At 33.9% G+C, this 19,321-nt stretch overlaps 1 protein-coding gene across 27 annotated transcripts in view; it reads right to left on the reverse strand.

Annotated features, from left to right (window-relative positions):
• The window catches only part of BIRC6 (baculoviral IAP repeat containing 6), a 222,397-nt gene that overhangs the window by 134,557 nt on the left and 68,519 nt on the right, over window positions 1-19,321 (reverse strand). For 8 of the 27 annotated variants that reach the window (XR_011526608.1, XR_011526609.1, XR_011526610.1 and 5 more), the window contains exons 11-23: window positions 18,960-19,109; window positions 16,379-16,604; window positions 14,620-14,780; window positions 13,452-13,583; window positions 12,835-12,966; window positions 10,574-10,752; window positions 9,430-9,563; window positions 8,758-8,919; window positions 8,533-8,664; window positions 7,793-7,890; window positions 6,181-6,328; window positions 5,177-5,310; window positions 564-710 (exon numbers count right to left, since the gene is read on the reverse strand). Coding sequence is in view for 24 of the 27 variants with exons in the window: in XM_070574125.1 (XP_070430226.1) it covers window positions 564-710; window positions 5,177-5,310; window positions 6,181-6,328; window positions 7,793-7,890; window positions 8,533-8,664; window positions 8,758-8,919; window positions 9,430-9,563; window positions 10,574-10,752; window positions 12,835-12,966; window positions 13,452-13,583; window positions 14,620-14,780; window positions 16,379-16,604; window positions 18,960-19,109 (1,935 nt within the window). In the remaining 3 variants the exon portion in view is untranslated. The remainder of the gene's footprint in view (window positions 1-563; window positions 711-5,176; window positions 5,311-6,180; window positions 6,329-7,792; window positions 7,891-8,532; window positions 8,665-8,757; window positions 8,920-9,429; window positions 9,564-10,573; window positions 10,753-12,834; window positions 12,967-13,451; window positions 13,584-14,619; window positions 14,781-16,378; window positions 16,605-18,959; window positions 19,110-19,321) is intronic. The other 19 variants (XM_070574120.1, XM_070574135.1, XM_070574132.1 and 16 more) reach the window with 5 other exon arrangements.

The following is a 19,321-nucleotide window of genomic DNA, read 5'->3' on the forward strand; positions in this document are numbered from 1 at the left end:
CTCATTCATAACATGAACACCACCACATATTCAACACACTCAAATATTAGTTCACATATCCAAAGTTGCTTTAAACTAGCTGGAAAAATAGTATTCCCTATTCACTCATCTCAACCTTCTCAAAGACATTATCAAATACACTTTTAACTTTGAATGCAAGAAATAACACTTTGATGCCAAAACTACACATAAGACTGTTCATCAGTTGATGATTATTGAAGTTGGGTAATGGAAAGATAGAGTCTATTGTACTCCTTCCTCTACTTTCATTATGTTTGATATTTCCCAAATTAAAGGGTTCTAAAAATGCACACATATAAAAACAAAAAAATTTAAGACAATGTTCTAGAAGGTAGGAAAAAAATCCTAAGAATTGACTTAGAAAAGAATATGAACCTACCTATGATTTTTCCCCCAAATGTCCCTCCTATTAATAAGCTTCTACTTAACATGACAGCAAAGGAACTTAGACACATTATAAGCTGATATTTAAATACTTACATATAACTATTACAGCATAAAATATATAATAAAAAACGTATATAATAAAAGAAGGTATATACCAGTAAACGTACTTGCATCATCCCTTTCTATTCTGGTTCCATCACTAGTAGACACACAAGTAAAGTGCAGGGGTTCAACTTCTAGAAGTCCAGTGAGAGATGTGAAACTACCTTCAGCAGCTGTGCAACTACTGACCTTTCCGTTTCCTAATACAGAAAAGAGACAAGTTTTATAACACGTAAATTAATCTTAAAAAACCAATAGTCATATCAAGAATTACAGCTGCTACTCCAATTTTAAGTAGATAAGATGTATAAACACACAATCTTTACACAGTGCTTCAACAATAAACAGAGTATTAAGAAAACTCACAAACAGGAGTATTGATAGTAGTTTCCTTGCTACAAAAGCAGAGTTGCATAAAAGCAACTTAGTGGCCATTCACATTAAGAAGAAACAAGAACAAGTGATTTAGGTTTTAAATGAGGAAAAAACAATAAACCAGCTACTTACATTAGCTATTGCCCAACTTAAGTATGTATAAAGTCGGAACACACTGTGATGTCAACTGTATAAATATTACACTAAATAAAAACTAAAGAAACATTCCAAAATAGTAAGATCTATTCATAAAGTTTTCTTTACATTTTGTATATATTATCAGTTCTCTAGAATGAGGCATACTACTGTATAATCATAAAAATAAAATCACATGGTCTCAACTACGTGAACAATAAAACCACAGTACGAAAACTGGATGGAAGAACACAAAAGAATTAAGAGTGCATGTGGTATTGGCGGGGGGGGGGGGGGGGGGGAGTTATTTTCAGTACTTCCCAAATTTTCTGGAATTAGCACTACTTTAAACAAAATTCTTTAACAAAGTAAAACAGAAACCAAAGATGGAAAGAATGGGGAGATATAAAAACTGTCATCAACATCTGAAGGACTAAATTAAATGCAAGACTAAACTGTCCTAGCCTTGTTCTACAATGTCCCATTGGTGTCCAGCACAGGACCTGACACATAACGTTAAAAAAAAAATCTGTTGAGCACTTACTCAATGAAAGAATAAAAGGACGGGACCCAGTCCCCATGAAATACATATTCTGTTACAGGTTACTAGGCATTAAACAACTAATTATACAATTGAACTTAAAAAAAAAAGTGCTATTTTTTACTTAAGAGAAGTTTAAAGGACTAATATAGTAAGTCAAGGGGAAATCAGGGGGAAGAATAAGAGATTTTTATGTAATTATTCCATTGGGGCAGGGGAATGCAGGCAGAGGAAACAATAGGAGTTAAATCCCTCTAGAGGAAGGAATATGGCACATTAAAGGAACTGAAAGAACAATATGGCCAGAAGAACATTTCTCAATCCTAAGACCCCTCCACAGATCTTAAAAATAATTAAAAACTCTAAAGGGCTTTCATTTATGTTGGTTGTATATATATTCATATTTATCATGGCAGAAATTTTAAGATGAGAATATTTTAAACACTAATTCATTTAATAGTAATAAATGTTAGATATAAAATAAATATCATACTTCGATGAAAAATAACTCCTCCAAAACAAAAATAACTTAATGAGAAGAGTGCCAACATTTTACATTTCCACAAATCTCATTAAAATCTGCCTTATCAGACGGTAGCTGGATTTTTTCTGTCTGCCTCTGCATTCAATGGGTTGCAATATGTTGTTCTGGGAGAAGCATATGAAAAAAAATCCAACCCAATACAAATATGTAGTTGGAAAAGGAAAGAATATTTTAATAGCCTTACATATTGAAAAACTTAAGTGTTAGTTTTTTAAAGATTAGTTGCAATATGGTATCTGAAATCTTATCAATAAACTTCTCAACCTCTATTACATTAATTGGCCTATCTTGTACTTTTAAGGAATCTTGTACCTATGCATGATGTTGAAACATGCATGATATTGAAACATCATGCACTGATCATTTAGAAAATATTGGTTTACCACTGTATACAGATCTTCCAAATGTTAACACATTCCATTATATAATATCAGAAAATGCCATTCACTAATATCATCGTAGCCCATCAAGAAAGTCTTTATGTACATATTGGGAAGCTGTCAAGTGCACGATAGAGGATACAAGTTTTCCAAAATTCTAGCCTTTGCTTAAAACTACTTACAACATCGGCAATAAACACTATCAATTGGATAGACAGTGACAGGCATTTTTAAGTTCATTTTTGAGACAATACCTACCAAATAATTAAGTCTGCTAAACATATTTTGCCTGCCAGTGATTCTTGCAAATAAAAATGGTGTACCATGAAATAAGCAATGAGTTCGGCCTATAACTCAAACAACTGCATGAGAGCATTTCCTTGAAACAACCATGGTTCTTCAGTATGCATATTTCCCATCTCATACTCATGGGTTCAAAATTTAATAAAATTCACAATTTTTACTACTTCATCAAGGACATTTCTAAGTGAAAATGATATATTTTTTATTCTAAGTGTGTAGTGAAGAACATCAAGCTTTTGCACAATCAGTACAAATGTCAATGCAGTGGAATAGGCAAACAACACTGCTCTATCATGAAAACAGTTGACCTATGGACTGCCTGAAAGGATCTTAGAAACCCTGAGCTGGTCAACGGACCACACTTTGAGAATCACTCGGCCAGAGAAAGGATACTAATAGTGGCAAGGGAAAGAGAGCCAGATCATAGAAGACTTTATATGCTATATTGGAGACTTTAGACTGCAGAGTAATGGAAAACAAGAAAAGTATTTTAAGGAGAGAGGTAAAACAATGAGGTTTGCATTCAAAACTGGTAGCACTCATTGCAATGTGGAGAATGTACTGAGGCAAGGCATGAACAGATGCAGAAAAACCAGTTAGAAAGCTATTATTGTAGTCTAGCTTCAAGAAGACTGCGGCTTAGACTATAATCATGTGATCATGGGACGTAAGACAGTTAGGCAGATATGAAATATACATAGGTAAAAAAATAGACAGGACCTGCTGATAGCCTGAATGTGAAAGATAAGAAAGACAGAGGTATCAATGATGACCTTCAGATTTGTTTTGTGTCACTGATGCCATTAACTGAGAAAAGGAATGCTGTAAAAGGACTAAGGATGAAGAATAAAATGATGAGACATTCATATGAAGACTTATATCATGATTTCTAAGTCCCTGCTTCTGAATCTTCTATACTGAGTGTGCCTGCTCTTGCAATTTAACTGTCTGCTTGGCCTGAGCTTTATGGTCTTCCCCTTACACTCTCTCCATAATAGATCTCATTGTATCCTAAGGTATACGGAAGGCTTCTACATACCTAGTCCTAATCTCTCCTCTGAGTTCTACTCATAAATTGATGTCACTTGGATAGAGAGAGATTGGCATAGAGTCTATGTCATCAAACAGACGAAATAACACATATACCCAAGGCAGCGTAAGTCACTAAAAGGCAAGTAACAGATCACTAAGTATAGTATGATCTCTTTCATTAAAAACGTTCATGAACATGTGTAACAAGCAAGACTAAATGGCTAAACATACTGTTAACAAAGGTAATCTAAGAGGGTGGAGGGGTTGGAGTTGAGGCATTTTACATTTTACTTATATTTCTATATTTGATTTTCCTCTTTTGCTTTTTTCACAATTCATAATTTACTTTAACACAAACAAAACTGAGACTAACTCCTCAAATTTACTTTTTAATGTAGTAATTAATATGTTTACAAATAAATTTTCTGACATTTTGGTTTACTCGCAACATTTGCAGTAAGTTCAGTACGACAAAAGGAAAAATAAAACGGTCATCACTTTATCTAACAAAACTAGATAAACCAAATTCTAGCACTTGAAAAGATTATACAAATAGTGTTGTATGTTCGATCCTAAAAGCATATTCTTCAGAAACGTATATAAGGATACATGCAACACTGTGTACAAAGTTTGCCTCAGGAAAGTGTAATAGTAGATGCAGAAAATTATTTTTCTTTCTGCATCTTTGCTTATTAAGTATATATTAATTTTATTTTTTGAAATACGAAATAATGTTCTTTGATTTTATGGACAGCAAAGGCATACCAAATAAAATTGAAAAGGCTACAACAAATAATCAAAGTTTAAATAGTCTCTTATGAGCATTAAAGTCAGACTGACATGCATAAAACATAAAAATCAAACAAAAAAATAAATTCACAACCCTTTCAAAAATAACTTCTTTTTTTTAAAAGACTGGCACCTGAGCTAACAACTGTTGCCAATCTTCTTGTTTTTTTCTTTCTGCTTTTTTCTCCCCAAATCCCCCCAGTATATAGTTGTATATTTTAGTTGTGGGTCCTTCTAGTTGTAGTATGTGGGACGCTGCCTCAACGTGGCCTGATAAGTGGTGCCAAGTCCGCACCCAGGATCCAAACCAGAGAAACCCCGGGCTACCAGAGCGGAGTGCGTGAACTTCACCACTCGGCAACGGGGCCAGCCCCAATAACTAATAGTTTTTGAGGAGGGAGTTAAGAAATAAAGGCAAACAGTCTAATGTTTCAGATGTTACAGTTAAGTTCTAAAGAATTTTACTTTTTAATGACCGAATGTAGTAATTATAATCTATTCAAGCCAATGGTAGCTTAAACCCAAGATATAAAATTCAGAAATTCCTTCAATAAAAGAAGTTACTACCTGAAAGGACATCCGATAAATCGATTTCATCTGACTGGACACCAATGCTGCTGTTGTATACATTTTTACAAGAAGAGCCACTCATCTCCAAATCAAAGAGGACTGGATCAAATGGTGAGCTATATAATCCATATCTGAAAAATAAAATAATATCCTAACAATTTTCCTGTCAGCCATCTAATTAACAAATTATCTGTTTACTTAGTTTTAAAAAGCAGTTTGACACAGGGCAGAAGGAGACCATTAAATTCAGTGAATCTCAACTGTGTTCACTGCAAACCTAAATTCCAAAAGGCATGGTCCAAAGACTCAACAAATGTGACTCCAATAAGCTGGTAGCTAATGAAGCAATACTGAATCTTCCTCTGCAGACTGAAGCAAGGAAGAGCTATCAGGCAACCCGGGCATCCTTCCTTTACCTCAATCATTACACTGACTCAGCAGAAAGTACACAGGCTTTGAGTAAAATTTCACTGAAATCAAGATTTCTAATCTAAAAAAAAGATTACAAAATCAACTGTGTTAAAGAAAAGAATAGTCTACTTCAAATACTGAAGATCAGAGAAGTACTCAAATCTAACCTTTAGATATTTCTTACTCCATTATGTTTAAATTTTAGAAAATGAACCAGCAGATGAAGAATACTAGTTAAGGGTAATAAGTGATTTACCTAATTCCACCTACAAAGTTTTAACAGTAGAGAAACAAATTACCTTAAATGCTTCTTCCATTAGCAAGAAATATCACTTTTAAGTACTTTAGTATAATTAGTCCTCTGAATAACTATCTTCAGGACTTCCAAATTGTTAAAAAAAATAATTTCAGAGAAAATAGGGGAAAAGAAAACCTCAGGCTAATATCATTCGGGAAAAAGCTAAGCGTAAATTAAATATATTTTTGCAAGAAAAACAGTTTTTAAGCAAATATATATAATAATAGTTTTGGGCCAAGATGGTAACATAACCAGAAAGGTGCAGAATTAGGAACTACATATATTAAAATACCTTGTCTGAAGCAAAGCCTCCATTGGTGTTAGCCTGTCCTGTAATTGTCTAGACACAGCAGTAAGCAAAGATGCACAAGCCGTACTGCACCCAGCCAAATCTTCATCTTTAACATAATTCAGTAAGACAAAATACCAGTAGACAGAACCTGAAAAGAAGAAAACCCACAATCAATGTTTGTTTCCCTCACTTTTCTCTAACAAAGAGAACTTCAGATTATCTATTTATCAGTATGTCCCCTTCTCCTAGAAAGATTTTCAGAAAAGAAAATCTTTAAAGACAACTTACAAAGAAGGACCAACTCCTTGGAGGACTCTAAGAGGACACTGACAAAACTTCAAACACATTTTTTGAGAAATGTATCAAGTCTACCTAGCTGTTTAGGTTTTCGATAATGTGAAATGACTTTAAGGGACATTTCAGAATACCTGGGAAAGCAGAGATATGCCAGGTCCTTTAAGTCATCCTTCCTGAAATACTTTTCTCTGTACTAAAATTTTCAAAAGCAATGGATAGCGGTGAGTTACAAATAACACACTTTAGCTTGTGAAGGGAGTATAGTTATTCCATACTGCCAGTTAGATACAGATCAACACAGCTTAAAACATGATCATGGTGACGTATTTTAAGACTCTCATAAAAGTTAAGAAATCTAACTACTAAGTATACCCCAGAATTTAAGCATCCTACCCCTAAGACTACCCTCAAGAAACTGTTTTAAACACCAGAGACTAAAAGTGAGCAAACCAAGTCCAAAACATCCTACTCTATAAAATATAGAGTTAATAGTTTTATATCCTATGTATGTTCAAGGTAAACATAAACAGACTATCTAAATTAAGATATTGATAAAACAGCCATCTACCAACCAACTTTGAGCAAACTTCTTTCCTGGTATACCACAAAGACCAAATACTTGTGAAATGTGCTTCTCTCATTGAGATAACTTGTTGAATGCGTTGGTTATTGATAAAACAAAAGGCAGAGAGAAAAGTCTACCAAAAATTAACATTAAGTTTAAAAGGGTAAATCAGTAGCGCTTCACAGTAACAGCACAAAACATTAAAAATATTTTTTAAATCTTCGTTACCTAATATATGTGCTATTTTAGGGGATTCTTTGTCAATTCCTATTTGATAACTACATTCATTCTTGAATGGCATTTCCACAGTCTTCGGGTGCTGAAACAAATCCACTGGCCCCTTTTAGAGAATTCCACTTTGCCATAGTCCCTACCAATCACTCACAGTATGTGCATGGACGATTTTACTTATTTACGTCATCTCTCTGGCATTTATTGGCATTTTCGTTCATAACATCTGATCTACAGTCAGTAAACAACCAAACAACTCAATGATTTTAATGAAGTACAGAAAATGTATGAATTGAGATAACTTGGTATTTACTTAGGTCTCCCACTAACTTTTTTCTAGGACTATTACCGAACAGAGTATCTACCAACCCAATCCCAATTTATCAACCCCTTAAAAATCAGATAAGCACAGGAAAAAAAGAGGACTAATTGAGAAAAGTAGTTACTAAATAATCCTAAATATACTGTGAGATATGTCCTAAGACTACAGTTATTTGTGATTGAACTAATTTCACATACCACCAGTTGCTGCTGCAGGTAAAAAGGACATATTATCAAGTAAGGCCTTCAACAGAACAGATCCAAATCCTGGTTGACATGGGTCACATTTGCCATTACTGGAAAAATTTTAAAAGAAAAATCTTAAATACATTACTCTAGGTCAGAATTCAACCCTAAACATGGTGTAGTACTTTAAAACATCTTAAAAATGTTTTCATAAGCCCCATAAACATGCAGAAAGACAGGAAGGACTGATTACTAAGGGTCTTTGTAACTGTTTTCTTATGCATTAAAACCACTCTCTGTACCGAAAAGGGCTAATAAAGCAGGTACAGTCAATACTGACTATTAGCATTTAAACACTTCCTAGATAGTTTGAGAAAATGATGTGTACAATATTACAAATAAGCCTGGTAAGATTTTTATCGCATAGCAAAACAGGCCTCAGGTGAACAATCCAAAGACAACCAGGGAGAGTAGATTTGAAAGAGGAGGACCGTTCCCCTTAACAAATTCCCCAAATCGCTACCAATAGGCAGAGAAGGCCAGTAGACTTCTTTTATTAACAGATTTATTTACATGACATTTTGCCCTAAAAACCCAAAATTCTTTCTCAGAATCTCAATAACCCTCATCAACTTTTGAAAGTTCTCAAGTTATATACATTCAACAAGGATCAAATTACACTATAGGCAAGGTATTACCTGCCAAATTGCAGATGCACCTATTAAGTATGCTTTCAACATAAAAAAACCAACCTGATGCACAAGGCTAAAAATCGGGCACACTTATGGGCTATGCTTCGTCCTGCCTCAAAGAAGCAAACGCGTACGATGTCTGAAAGACATTTTCGTGTTTTTGAAAGCAGGCTCTCATTTCCTTCCTTTGAGCTGCAAAACAATATCAGACATTTAGACTCATCTTGAACTTCTAATTATAACATCCAAAGCGTATTCCTCAGTGGTAAGTAAAATCTTATTAACCTTCCAGGTCCATTTGAATGCACTCCAGCTAACCAACAGAGGATATCCAACACTAGGCTCTGACCATGTTCTGTGATTTGACCATCATCTACTTTTCTACAAAGAGTATTAAGAAGCTTCTCATGAAATTCTGAAAACTGTAACATGGCACATCGCTGCACTCTACAAAAGAAGATATGAACACATTAACAACCAAAATAGAACAGTTAGACTAAAGTTATCACAATCTACTTGGTCATATAACGTCTCATTTTAAATCAGGAATACCACAATTTTTTTAAAAATTATGAAAATTAAATGTTACAATGGAATGTTCATCTTTCAATTTAACGTTATGGTATTAAAAGATTTAAAATAGCATATAAGTAACACTTGGCATGTAAAAAGTCTCAAAAGAAATGAAGTTTACAATAATAAATTATATTTAATTCTTCCCTTTTCTACAAATATTGTATTCCTGGTATATAACAAGCACTGTACAGACAGCAGGGATAAATCAATGAAGCAAAAAGACAATTCATACCCTCATTGAGATTATAAATTCTTAAGAGAAACGGAAAGGAAACAAAAATTTTCAAGTAAAAGATTTTAAAATTTTGTGTTGGAACGTTTATTAGAATTCTTCTTTTGTACTTTTATTACTATAATAATAGTAGAAGGAAATGAGGTTACCTTTCCTTAGAAATTGACGTTTTCTTAAATCTTCGAATGGTGACTGAGACCTCCTGAAGTAAGTCACAGCCCCGGAGGTTCTCAGATTTACGGGTGCCACTTGCATTTTCATTCTTAACATTAGATGACTTTTCCTAAACATACAAAAATAAATAATTGAATCAACAAACAAATGAAACTAAAAAATTATTTACTGTTAAAGTTTCCAAATAAAGGAAAATAAGTGAATTATGACTATCAAAACATAAACCTCATATTAAAACGACAGCTTTTACCCTCATATTCAGGAAGGGATTAATTTTCCCCAGAATTATAATTCGGGAATAAAGAAAGACATAGTCACTTTTTTTAAAGGCAATAACCCAATGATTAAAGATTATAAACCAAGGTCCTGAGCCTAAGTCCTAACTACAGCACTTATAAGCTATGTGAAATATGCCAGCTCCCCAATATCTAAGGTTCACTTGCTTTCAATATGAAAAATGGAGATAATAATAGCATCTGCTCTGCCTACCTCTGAGTTATTTTGAGAATTAAATCAGATAAAGTACACAGAAGTCCTTGAAAAATTAGAAGACCTAGACAAATATAAGATGACTGGTGTTACTGATATTGCTAACACTGCTTATGAATAAGGATGACAGAGAACCAAAATCTCCAGAGTTCAGAAAAATCCAAGATCAGACAATTATGAAGAAGTCTCTGCGTGATACATAGCTAGTTGTAGACAATGCACCATGAAAATCAGGATATATCTCTAAAATCATGCCCCAACTTCTCCTCCTGCATCTCCCAAATGTTTACCAAAAAAAAAAATAATAATAATGTTGAGTTACCAGAGGAGGGCATAGAAACAAACTTTCACGCCTGAGGAAATAAGTATTACAGTCTAAAATAATTATAAAAGGAAGTACCTGCTAACAATTACTCCCTACTGAGTATACTTTATAAAAGCTAGTTTGCTTGAAGTTAACTTAAAATATTTTCTTCTTAATTATATTTTTTAAGTCACCGAGAAGAAAAAATACAAACTAAGTGTCTATTGAAAAATCAATGGAGGGTCACACTACTTCCAATACTGTGTCGAATCTCACCCATGATGTTTAGAACAGCATTGTTATAGTTCAAAATGACAGTTTCATACCTTGCCTGCTGCAACTTTTGCCAAGAGGGAAGCAAGTGAATAACCCTTGTTACTCTGGTGTTTTAGGGATGGAAGTCTTACTACAGGACGTATACCACCATTACAGATTTCATCTGTTCCTCTTTCATTCACTGCCTTGACATGGATTAAAAATGAACGATATTTTCCTCCTGCCATACCTAGAGGAGTGGAGTAGAAAGCGATTAATAATTGAATCATCAAAAAAGCAAACTGTTTTTCATCTTCAGTAAGCAAATTACATAATTAACTCCACAAAAAGAAAAATACACTTGGCCAGAATTTTTAAATTACACTGTTTGCATATAATATGGTTGAATAACTTTCGTATGTTGATAGCAAAAGGACAAAAAGCACAGGGCTTATATGAACAGCATAAGACACAAAATTTTGACTAACTGTTATAAACATTTGGCATACTTTTCCCCAATCAGTGAAGTTATCTATTTTAATAACAGAAATTTTGTCAACTACAGATAAACACAAAGAAAAAACTGTCATTAAGGCACCACCCATAGATAATGATGATATCATTATGTATATCCCTCCAGTCTTTTTATGCATGCATATAGACACATGTGCATGCACACATACACATAAGCATTATAGTATTAACAGGTGAAAAGCACAGGGTTTGGAGTCACTACGTGGGTTTGCATAATGGCTCTACCATTTATTAGGCATGTGACAAATTAACCTCTCCATGGTTCAGTTTCCTTAAATGTATAATAAGAATAATAATAGTATCTACCTTAAAGGTAATTAAAACACATAACTGTGCCTAGCACAAAGGAAGCACTCAGTAAATACTGGTATTATCAGTAACTTATGTTTTCTCTTGTTTTAACTAAATTGAGATCATACTATAAAGCCTATAAGTTAAAATATTGTCAAAATACCCTCAAATTAATACACCCACCAGCAAACCACCAATGTGTTGCCTAAGGAGGCATTAAATCTTTCTGTGGTTACAAAAGCTACTTTTGTTGTTTTCCACTGACGCGCCTGCCTACTATGCGAGCACTGCACTGTTAACACTCTTCTTATTGCTGCATTATTCTATGTTCTAGTATCTCATAAGACCCTTCCCCTCTCAATCTTCTTCTTGAAAATTTCTTTGGCTTGTATCATCCTTTTATTCTTCCATAAAAATTTAGCAATCTTTTTCTCCAGTTGCAAAGATTTTTTGGGAATTTAATGACAAAAATAATTACTCTCAGTAAATTCTAGGAAAATTCACATTTTTACTTCATTGAGTCTTTCGAAATAAGTCATATAATTCCATCCACCATTTTGTCAAAGCCAACATTCTAATTTTCATGTAAAAATTTAGGTTTCACACTCTCATTCCACAAAACTAAGTTACACTCTCAGCAATATGAGAGAAGAGATTTTATTAGTGTTGCTCACCACTGTATCCCAGTATGTGGCCTAAACGTCACAGGGTCTCATAAACTTAATGAATGAATGAGATGTAGTCAATGGAGCGTGTTAAAATTTGTATATATACTATGTGTGTAACTAAAGGCAAATGTGTGAATGGGAATAAACATTATGAAGGGAATGTACACAAATTAAAATAGTTGTTATTTAGGTGGTCAGATATTTTCTTGGTTTAGAGAAAGATCTCCACACCCCACCCCCACCTCCAAATTTACTTTAAAAATCAAGCTAGGTGTCTTGTTTGTTGGCTGTTTTTATTCATCCCTGGGATACAAAAGCTGAAATAAATGTCCTCTACTGCAATATTTATTATCTATATAACACCCAATTATTTTAATATACATTAGTTATAATTTGTGTGTATCTGAGACACTCAATTCATCGTATCTGATAGTACTAAAACTCTCCTATAAAAAGCGTCTTAAGAGAAGATATTATAATAATACACAACAAACACTCTCTGAATACACAGGACTCTAAATTGATGGGAAAGGGAAACATGCCAGAATGTGACGTCTGGTTACCTGGAAGAGTTCTGTTATGTCATACTAAGTTACCCGTATTCATTTTCTTTATGCTTTTTCAAAAAACACTTAAACCTCCAAGACACAGAAAGTAGGATCAGAAGTTTTACATAACAACGTATTCACTTATGAGAGGAAATGACCTCAGCTACCAAGAAACTGATGAAAGTCCCAAGGAAAACAACATCTTACTCTTTTGAGATCAGTTTAAAAAAAAAAATCTATTTTTACAATTGTGCGTTATTTATTCTGCTTTTGTAAAATATGTAACATCACCTTTAACAAGTTTAGGGCTTGTTAACGTCAACATCCCAGCATGCCCTGATAGATCAAGGCCACTAGCAAGCCATACTGGCCCACATAGAATGTCTTCTTTATGATCTTCTAAAAATGGACATAATCTAAGACCTAAAAAGAAAAATAAACATTTTTCTTTTAAATTAGTTTGTAATTTAAAATGTAATATTTAATAAGCAAATATCCATCCCATTTACATATAATACCACCACACAAAATACCACACTTAGAACGTGTTCCGATAAGAATTCACTATCATGCTAAGGAAGTATAATCAATTATCTGATATATTATGTTGTTTTCCATTCCCATATTATTTACATTCACCTTGATTTTCAAAAAAAAAATTATAAAACCATGACATGATTTCAAATCCCAAGAAAGTAAAAAACACGAATGCGAGTATTAGCGCAGCTGTGTTCACAAAGATGAGCTGAAAGTTAAAGCACATTGCCAAAGCAGAATTATAGGTTATTTTTTAATCATGTTCTTAAAACGAAGCTTTTGCAAGCCATAAGGAAATCTTTGCCCAACATGATGCATTTGGACCACTACTCCTTTACTGTCATGGACAACAGCTCTGTAATTTAACTCACACTGTGATTCCTCTACATCCATGTGCTGCATTTCTTCATTCAAATCAACCAGGGACGGTTTCCCATTTTGTTCCACTTCAATGTTAAGAGCTGGAGACAAAGGAAAGGTGATCTGCCTATCTACTGCTGTTTCTAGAGGATAAAAATATTAGTAAACTTAATTTTGCTTATTATCAATGATTTATGTGCCTAAAATTCTAAAATTTTCTGTTAAACTGGGAACTACTGTGATTTTCATCACGGACGCTATAAAATGCTTGTCAGGAACGGAAGAAAACTGATTCAATTAATTGTTTCATACTCTCTTCTCTCTTTCAATGGTACTGAAATACTCAGCTGAAGAAATAATTTGCTGACAACGAAACTAAAACTAATTACCCTAGGCTGCACAGTACCTGCAGAGTTTTAAAAATACTAATGCCTAAGTCCTAGACCCAGTTAAATCAGAATCTGTCAGGATTCAAAAGAATACACACACACACACACACACACCACACACACAAATACACATATATACACACAAACACGTACATATAAATTTTTGAAACAGAAAATTTTCAGGTTTCAATGTTTTAACCCCTGGTGTGTAATCATTTTACTCTGAAATTATCCCTCACCTTTTAAATTAACCTATTAAGAAGAAGAAATTGAAAAAATAACATCTACTTCCCACTATGCTAAATGTGTACAATCTATTTTAATAACTAAATATATCAAATTCTGAACTTGTAAGAAAGATAAATAAAGATGGATACATTTCTGGCATTACAATGAAAGGTTGGCTTTTACTAATAACCTTAAAAGAATATATGACTTCCATAATAAAGTTCTTTTCCCAGTCAAGTCGCATCTTAGGAAGAGAAATGCATAAGCCTAGTAATGCTGAGTGAAACTAATGCACAAGGGAACTAAATGCATTTCCCAAAAAGCATAACTAAATTATTCAAGTTTATGCAATTCTGAATAATACTGAGTTACTGAAAAGCTCTGAAATGTTCTCTGGATTAACTTTTCTAGATAAAACCACCAAAAGTGGAGCAGAAAAACAGCATGGGGGTAGAGGGACAAGGAGGGATGTCAAACCTAGACAGCCAAGTTGAAAATTAGTTTTTTTAAGAAACCAACTACAAGATAAAACCTTCAAATATAAATTTTGATCCATTCTTACCATTGACTTTCCCTAAGCCTGGAGCTTTATTTTTCAGCAGTGTCACTTGTATATGTGGAATATTGGTGATGTTTGAGTTCAAAACGAATTTGAAGTCCACATGTCCAACCATACAAGCTTTAGGTAGAACCAATTCAAATACATGTTCATCCCAGCTGTTGCTGTCAAATAAGAGGAAAAATGCTAAATAAAGCAATAATATTTCTTCAGCCATAACCACATTATCATTAATATTCATCTTCGGTTTGCAGTCTCCAACCAAACTTAATGCTTCTCAATGGGATCAGGAGAGAAGATAAGCAACTCTCTATGTACCGGTTAAACTTAGAGCAATGAATGATCTTACCTTAGGAATCTACACCTGCCTTGGGAACTGTACATCCCAGTATATCCTTGTTCCTCACAGTGTGGACTATTGTGCATCAGAATGAAGTGCAGATTTCTGGGCCTCATCCTAAATCCAGGAGTGGGGTCCCAGGAATCTGCACTTTGAAACAAGAACTTCTTCAAGTATTTCTTAATACATGTTCATTCTCTGATTTTAAATTCTATACATATGCTAAAAAATAAAAATCACCAAACCATACTCCTCCACTAAATTCCAGGCTCATATCCAAAAGCCTACCAGGCATCTCAAATTTACCAGAAATAAATCCAAACTTCTTGATTACCAACTCCAATCTCTGTAAACAAATTCCATTTTTCAATTAGTTCAATCCAAAACCTCAGAGTCATCCTTGACTCTTCTCTCTCATACCAGATGTTCAATACATCAGCATGTACTGTTCCTCCTGCCTCCAAATTACATCCAGAATCTAACCACTCTTTTCACTGCCTCCATCAACTATCACCATGGTCCAAGCTACCAATACCTTTTCACCCGCATTACCGAAATAGCATCTAAATTAGAATCCTCACTTCTATCACTGCCTCCCTAACACACACACAACCACTATTCAGAATCTATTGTCAACACAGTAGTCTTACTGTATCAGACAATCTAATATATAAACTTTATCACATCATTCCTATGTTCAAAAAGCCTCTAACATTTCCCCATCTCTCCCAGCATAAAAGTCTCACTATGGCCTATAAAGACTTCATGATCTGGCTACCAGCTACCTCTTTTGACCTCACCTCCTACCACTCTCCCTTACGTTCACTGCACTCCAACAACACTGGTCTTCCTGCTCTTGCTAGAATTTGTACAACATACTCCTCAGGGTCTTTGTATTTGCTATTGCTTTTGAACTAATATCTTCATAGAGGCCTTTCTCAGGCCCCTTATATAAAAATCATTACACACATTTTCTCTCTTTCTCTCACTCTGACACACATGTACACACCCAACAACTACTCTATCACCATACTGTTTTAACTTATTTCATAGCTTTTATGACTATAGGACATAGTAGATATCTTACTGTCTCTCTATCCTCACTAGAATGTAAATTTCACAAAAGCCATATTACTAGTGCCTATAAGAGTGCTTGCACAAAACAAGCATTTAAATATCTGTTAAATAAATTTGTGGATTGAGTGAGCAAACTAATCGCAATGGTAGATTACTCTCAGTATTTTATCCCTCGACTAAGAATAAGAATACAGGAATTTCCAAAATTAAGGCAACAAATGAAAAGAACAAAGTCATTAATATGCAAAAGTTAAAACAAACAGTAATATGTCTAATAATTCTATATTGCCTCGAACAAATATGTAATTTGGACTTAAAATGAAATACCTTGGAAGAATGTTTTACCTGTCAGTCTGTAGTTTCCAAGTTCTAGTATGCTGAGCAGCATCTCCGTGATGTTGCTGATGCAAATGCTGAGGATGCCTTCTTTGTTGCTGTTCTTGTTGAACTTCTACCCAGCATGGAGGAACAGTAGCTGAAAACCGTGGAGTCAAAGTCTCAAAGCGGGTTAGCTCCACAAGAGATGTCAAGATGTCAAGGGTGAACGGCTGGTCCACCAATAAATCAACTCCTTAACAAGAGTGAATGTAGAATTAGAAATAGGTTTTAAAAAAAGTTTTAATCCAAGTTTTTTGTCTAGACAATTGCAACACTTGCCAAATATCCTAAAAATTCATAACTATATGTAACTAGAATAACCAGCAGTGACTACATAATAGCCATAAGAAAAATCCATCTTGAATATTTTAAATTATAGAGAGGGTACTCATTATTGGAGAAATCCAATCTCAACCTGTTAGAAGAGCCCTGACTGAGCTCTAACTAGCCTCACGTTAATAAGGGCAACAAAAGCAGTGGTGCTGAAATGCAAGCTAAATTTACATCAGATCAATAATTAACTTTCACACTTTGTTGTTTACAAAACAAAATGCTAAACATCAGCAAGCACATAATGTCTGCTCCTTTTTACTTTACAAAAAAGTAATTTTTAAAAAGTCAAAGCTATTTTGATGGCAAATGATACAAACCAAAAGCTTAATCAGTATTTTTTCCATTTCTGTGGTAGTTAAGAATATCTTGTATACATACCACTATTTTAAGAGTAACAATCTGCTTCAGAGAGATTACTTTTCTTTTATAAATATATGTATTCACATCTGCAAAATGTCTAACATTAAACTTGGAAGATTATTGTTCTTGTTCTAATTAACAAAAATTAGTTTTAAAAAAGACTAAAATATGAAATCTGATAGGTTTAGAATATTTTCCCAAAGAAAATTTAAACCAAGTTCTATAAATTATAAATATACTTCAAACCACATTTTTTCCTCAAAGCTTAGAGCTTTTGAAACTGACTTAAACTGTATCAAATATTATTTGAAAACATTAACAACACATCAACGTTCCTTCTTTATATTATTCACTTCTTTCTAACCTGAATCATCTTTACTAAATAGTATTTTTACAGACTTAATAAGAAAATTCTTATGCCAATAACTTATAAAACATGAAAAAAATTCACTATATTAGCTTTTTAAACCAAGCTGTATAGTTAATCAAGATAAATAAGTCATGACTAATTATATATAGCAAGAGACATGAGTCAGTTTATCTCAACCGGGGAAGAATCTTGCCTCCCAAAGGCCATTTGGATAGGGGCGATTGTGGGCACTACTGGAACCTACAGGCAGAAGCCAGAGATGCTGCTAATATAGCACAGGACAGTCCTCTCACAACAAAGAATTATCTAGTCCAAAATGTCCATAGTGCTGAGGCTGAGAAACTCTGAGATACAAAGGAGTGAAGACTACCATATATCATCCTAGTAATCACTAAAGTTAACATATATTATACTAGCAATCACTAAAAGTTTGCCTTTGGTGCAAAAAAGAACGATCAAATGCCCAAATATAAGAGTCCATAAAGATCAAATATCAACTGTATGCATTATTCCCATTGGGAATACATCTGAGTTTAAACACACTTTTCATCAAAGATTTACTAAACTTCTTTTAAATGCTGGGTTTGGAGAATAAATGTGGTAAGTGCGAAGAATAAAACGTAACAGTGCAACGGAAGAACAAAAGGACTAACTGTAGCGTAAAGGGTGGGGAAAGAGAGCTTACCGTAACATGAGAAGAGCATGAAACTGAATGACACACTTAAGAAATCATGAAAAGTTTACTGTAACCGGAGATTAAGAAGACTAGAGTTATTTCATAAAAGTTCAAAAAGCAAATAAAGATTTTTAAGCAGGAGTAATGTGCTAACATTACTTTCTTTGAAAAAATAGTTCTGAAGGGCAGCGTAGAAAATGGATGAGAGAAAAGGCAAAAACAACAAACAAAAACAAACTTACTAAAGGTTCACAATGGGGCACTGAGGGCCTGAATATACCACCTCAGGGAGAGAATATTTTTTCAGCTTTTCAATTCCAGTAGTAATATTAACCATTCCACTCACTTTACACTTACTTAATGAACTCTTCTCTCTTTCAAATGTTTTTTGCCTCCCTAATTAGAAGAAAAGCTCCTTAATGACTAAAATAATGTTTGTACCTGTTGGGTGATGTCACCAGTACTGATCAACCTACCACAGGTTGAGAACTATTTCTTATTTTATGGTTGATAACATTTTCCAACTACTGGAAAAATAATACACAAAAACAAGCCTGGTAAAAGAATGTCAACAAGGAAATGTATTCCCTCCAGAAAGAAACCAATAGTTGACTGTAAAACTGAAATATGTTTAAGATTAAACAAGACTCAGAAAATTTTGAACATCACAAGAATTTGTTTTATTTTGCTGAGGAAGAGTCACCTGAGCTAACATTGAAGCTGAACTCGCCAAACTTAACCACTAGGTCACAGGGCCAGCCCCAAGAATTTGCATTTTTAAAAAATCATTTAAAAACTTAATATCATACCTGAAATGCCAGGACTTGAAGGGTTTGATAAAGGTTTGGAACCCTCTAAAGATGGTTCTATTCCTTTAGAAAGAGACCCATCCACTAGTATATCAGCTTCATCAATATCATCACAGGTTCCTCCAATTTGGAGAAAATGAAGCTCACCACCTACAGGGTAGGAAAATTCTATCAACATAGGTACATGGAAAATGGATAAACATACAGGTGCACACTACTTAGTTAAGAAACTTGATTTATTTTAATATCACTCAATAGGCAGATGAAAAGGGCTACCAAAGTAATATATCGCCAAGAATTTAGAAATTTAAATGCCAAGGAACTGCAAACTGAAAATTAAATTTAATGAAGAAAATGGCAAA

The sequence above is a fragment of the Equus przewalskii genome, chromosome 14 (genome assembly GCF_037783145.1).
Source record: "Equus przewalskii isolate Varuska chromosome 14, EquPr2, whole genome shotgun sequence".
Lineage (NCBI taxonomy): Eukaryota > Metazoa > Chordata > Mammalia > Perissodactyla > Equidae > Equus > Equus przewalskii.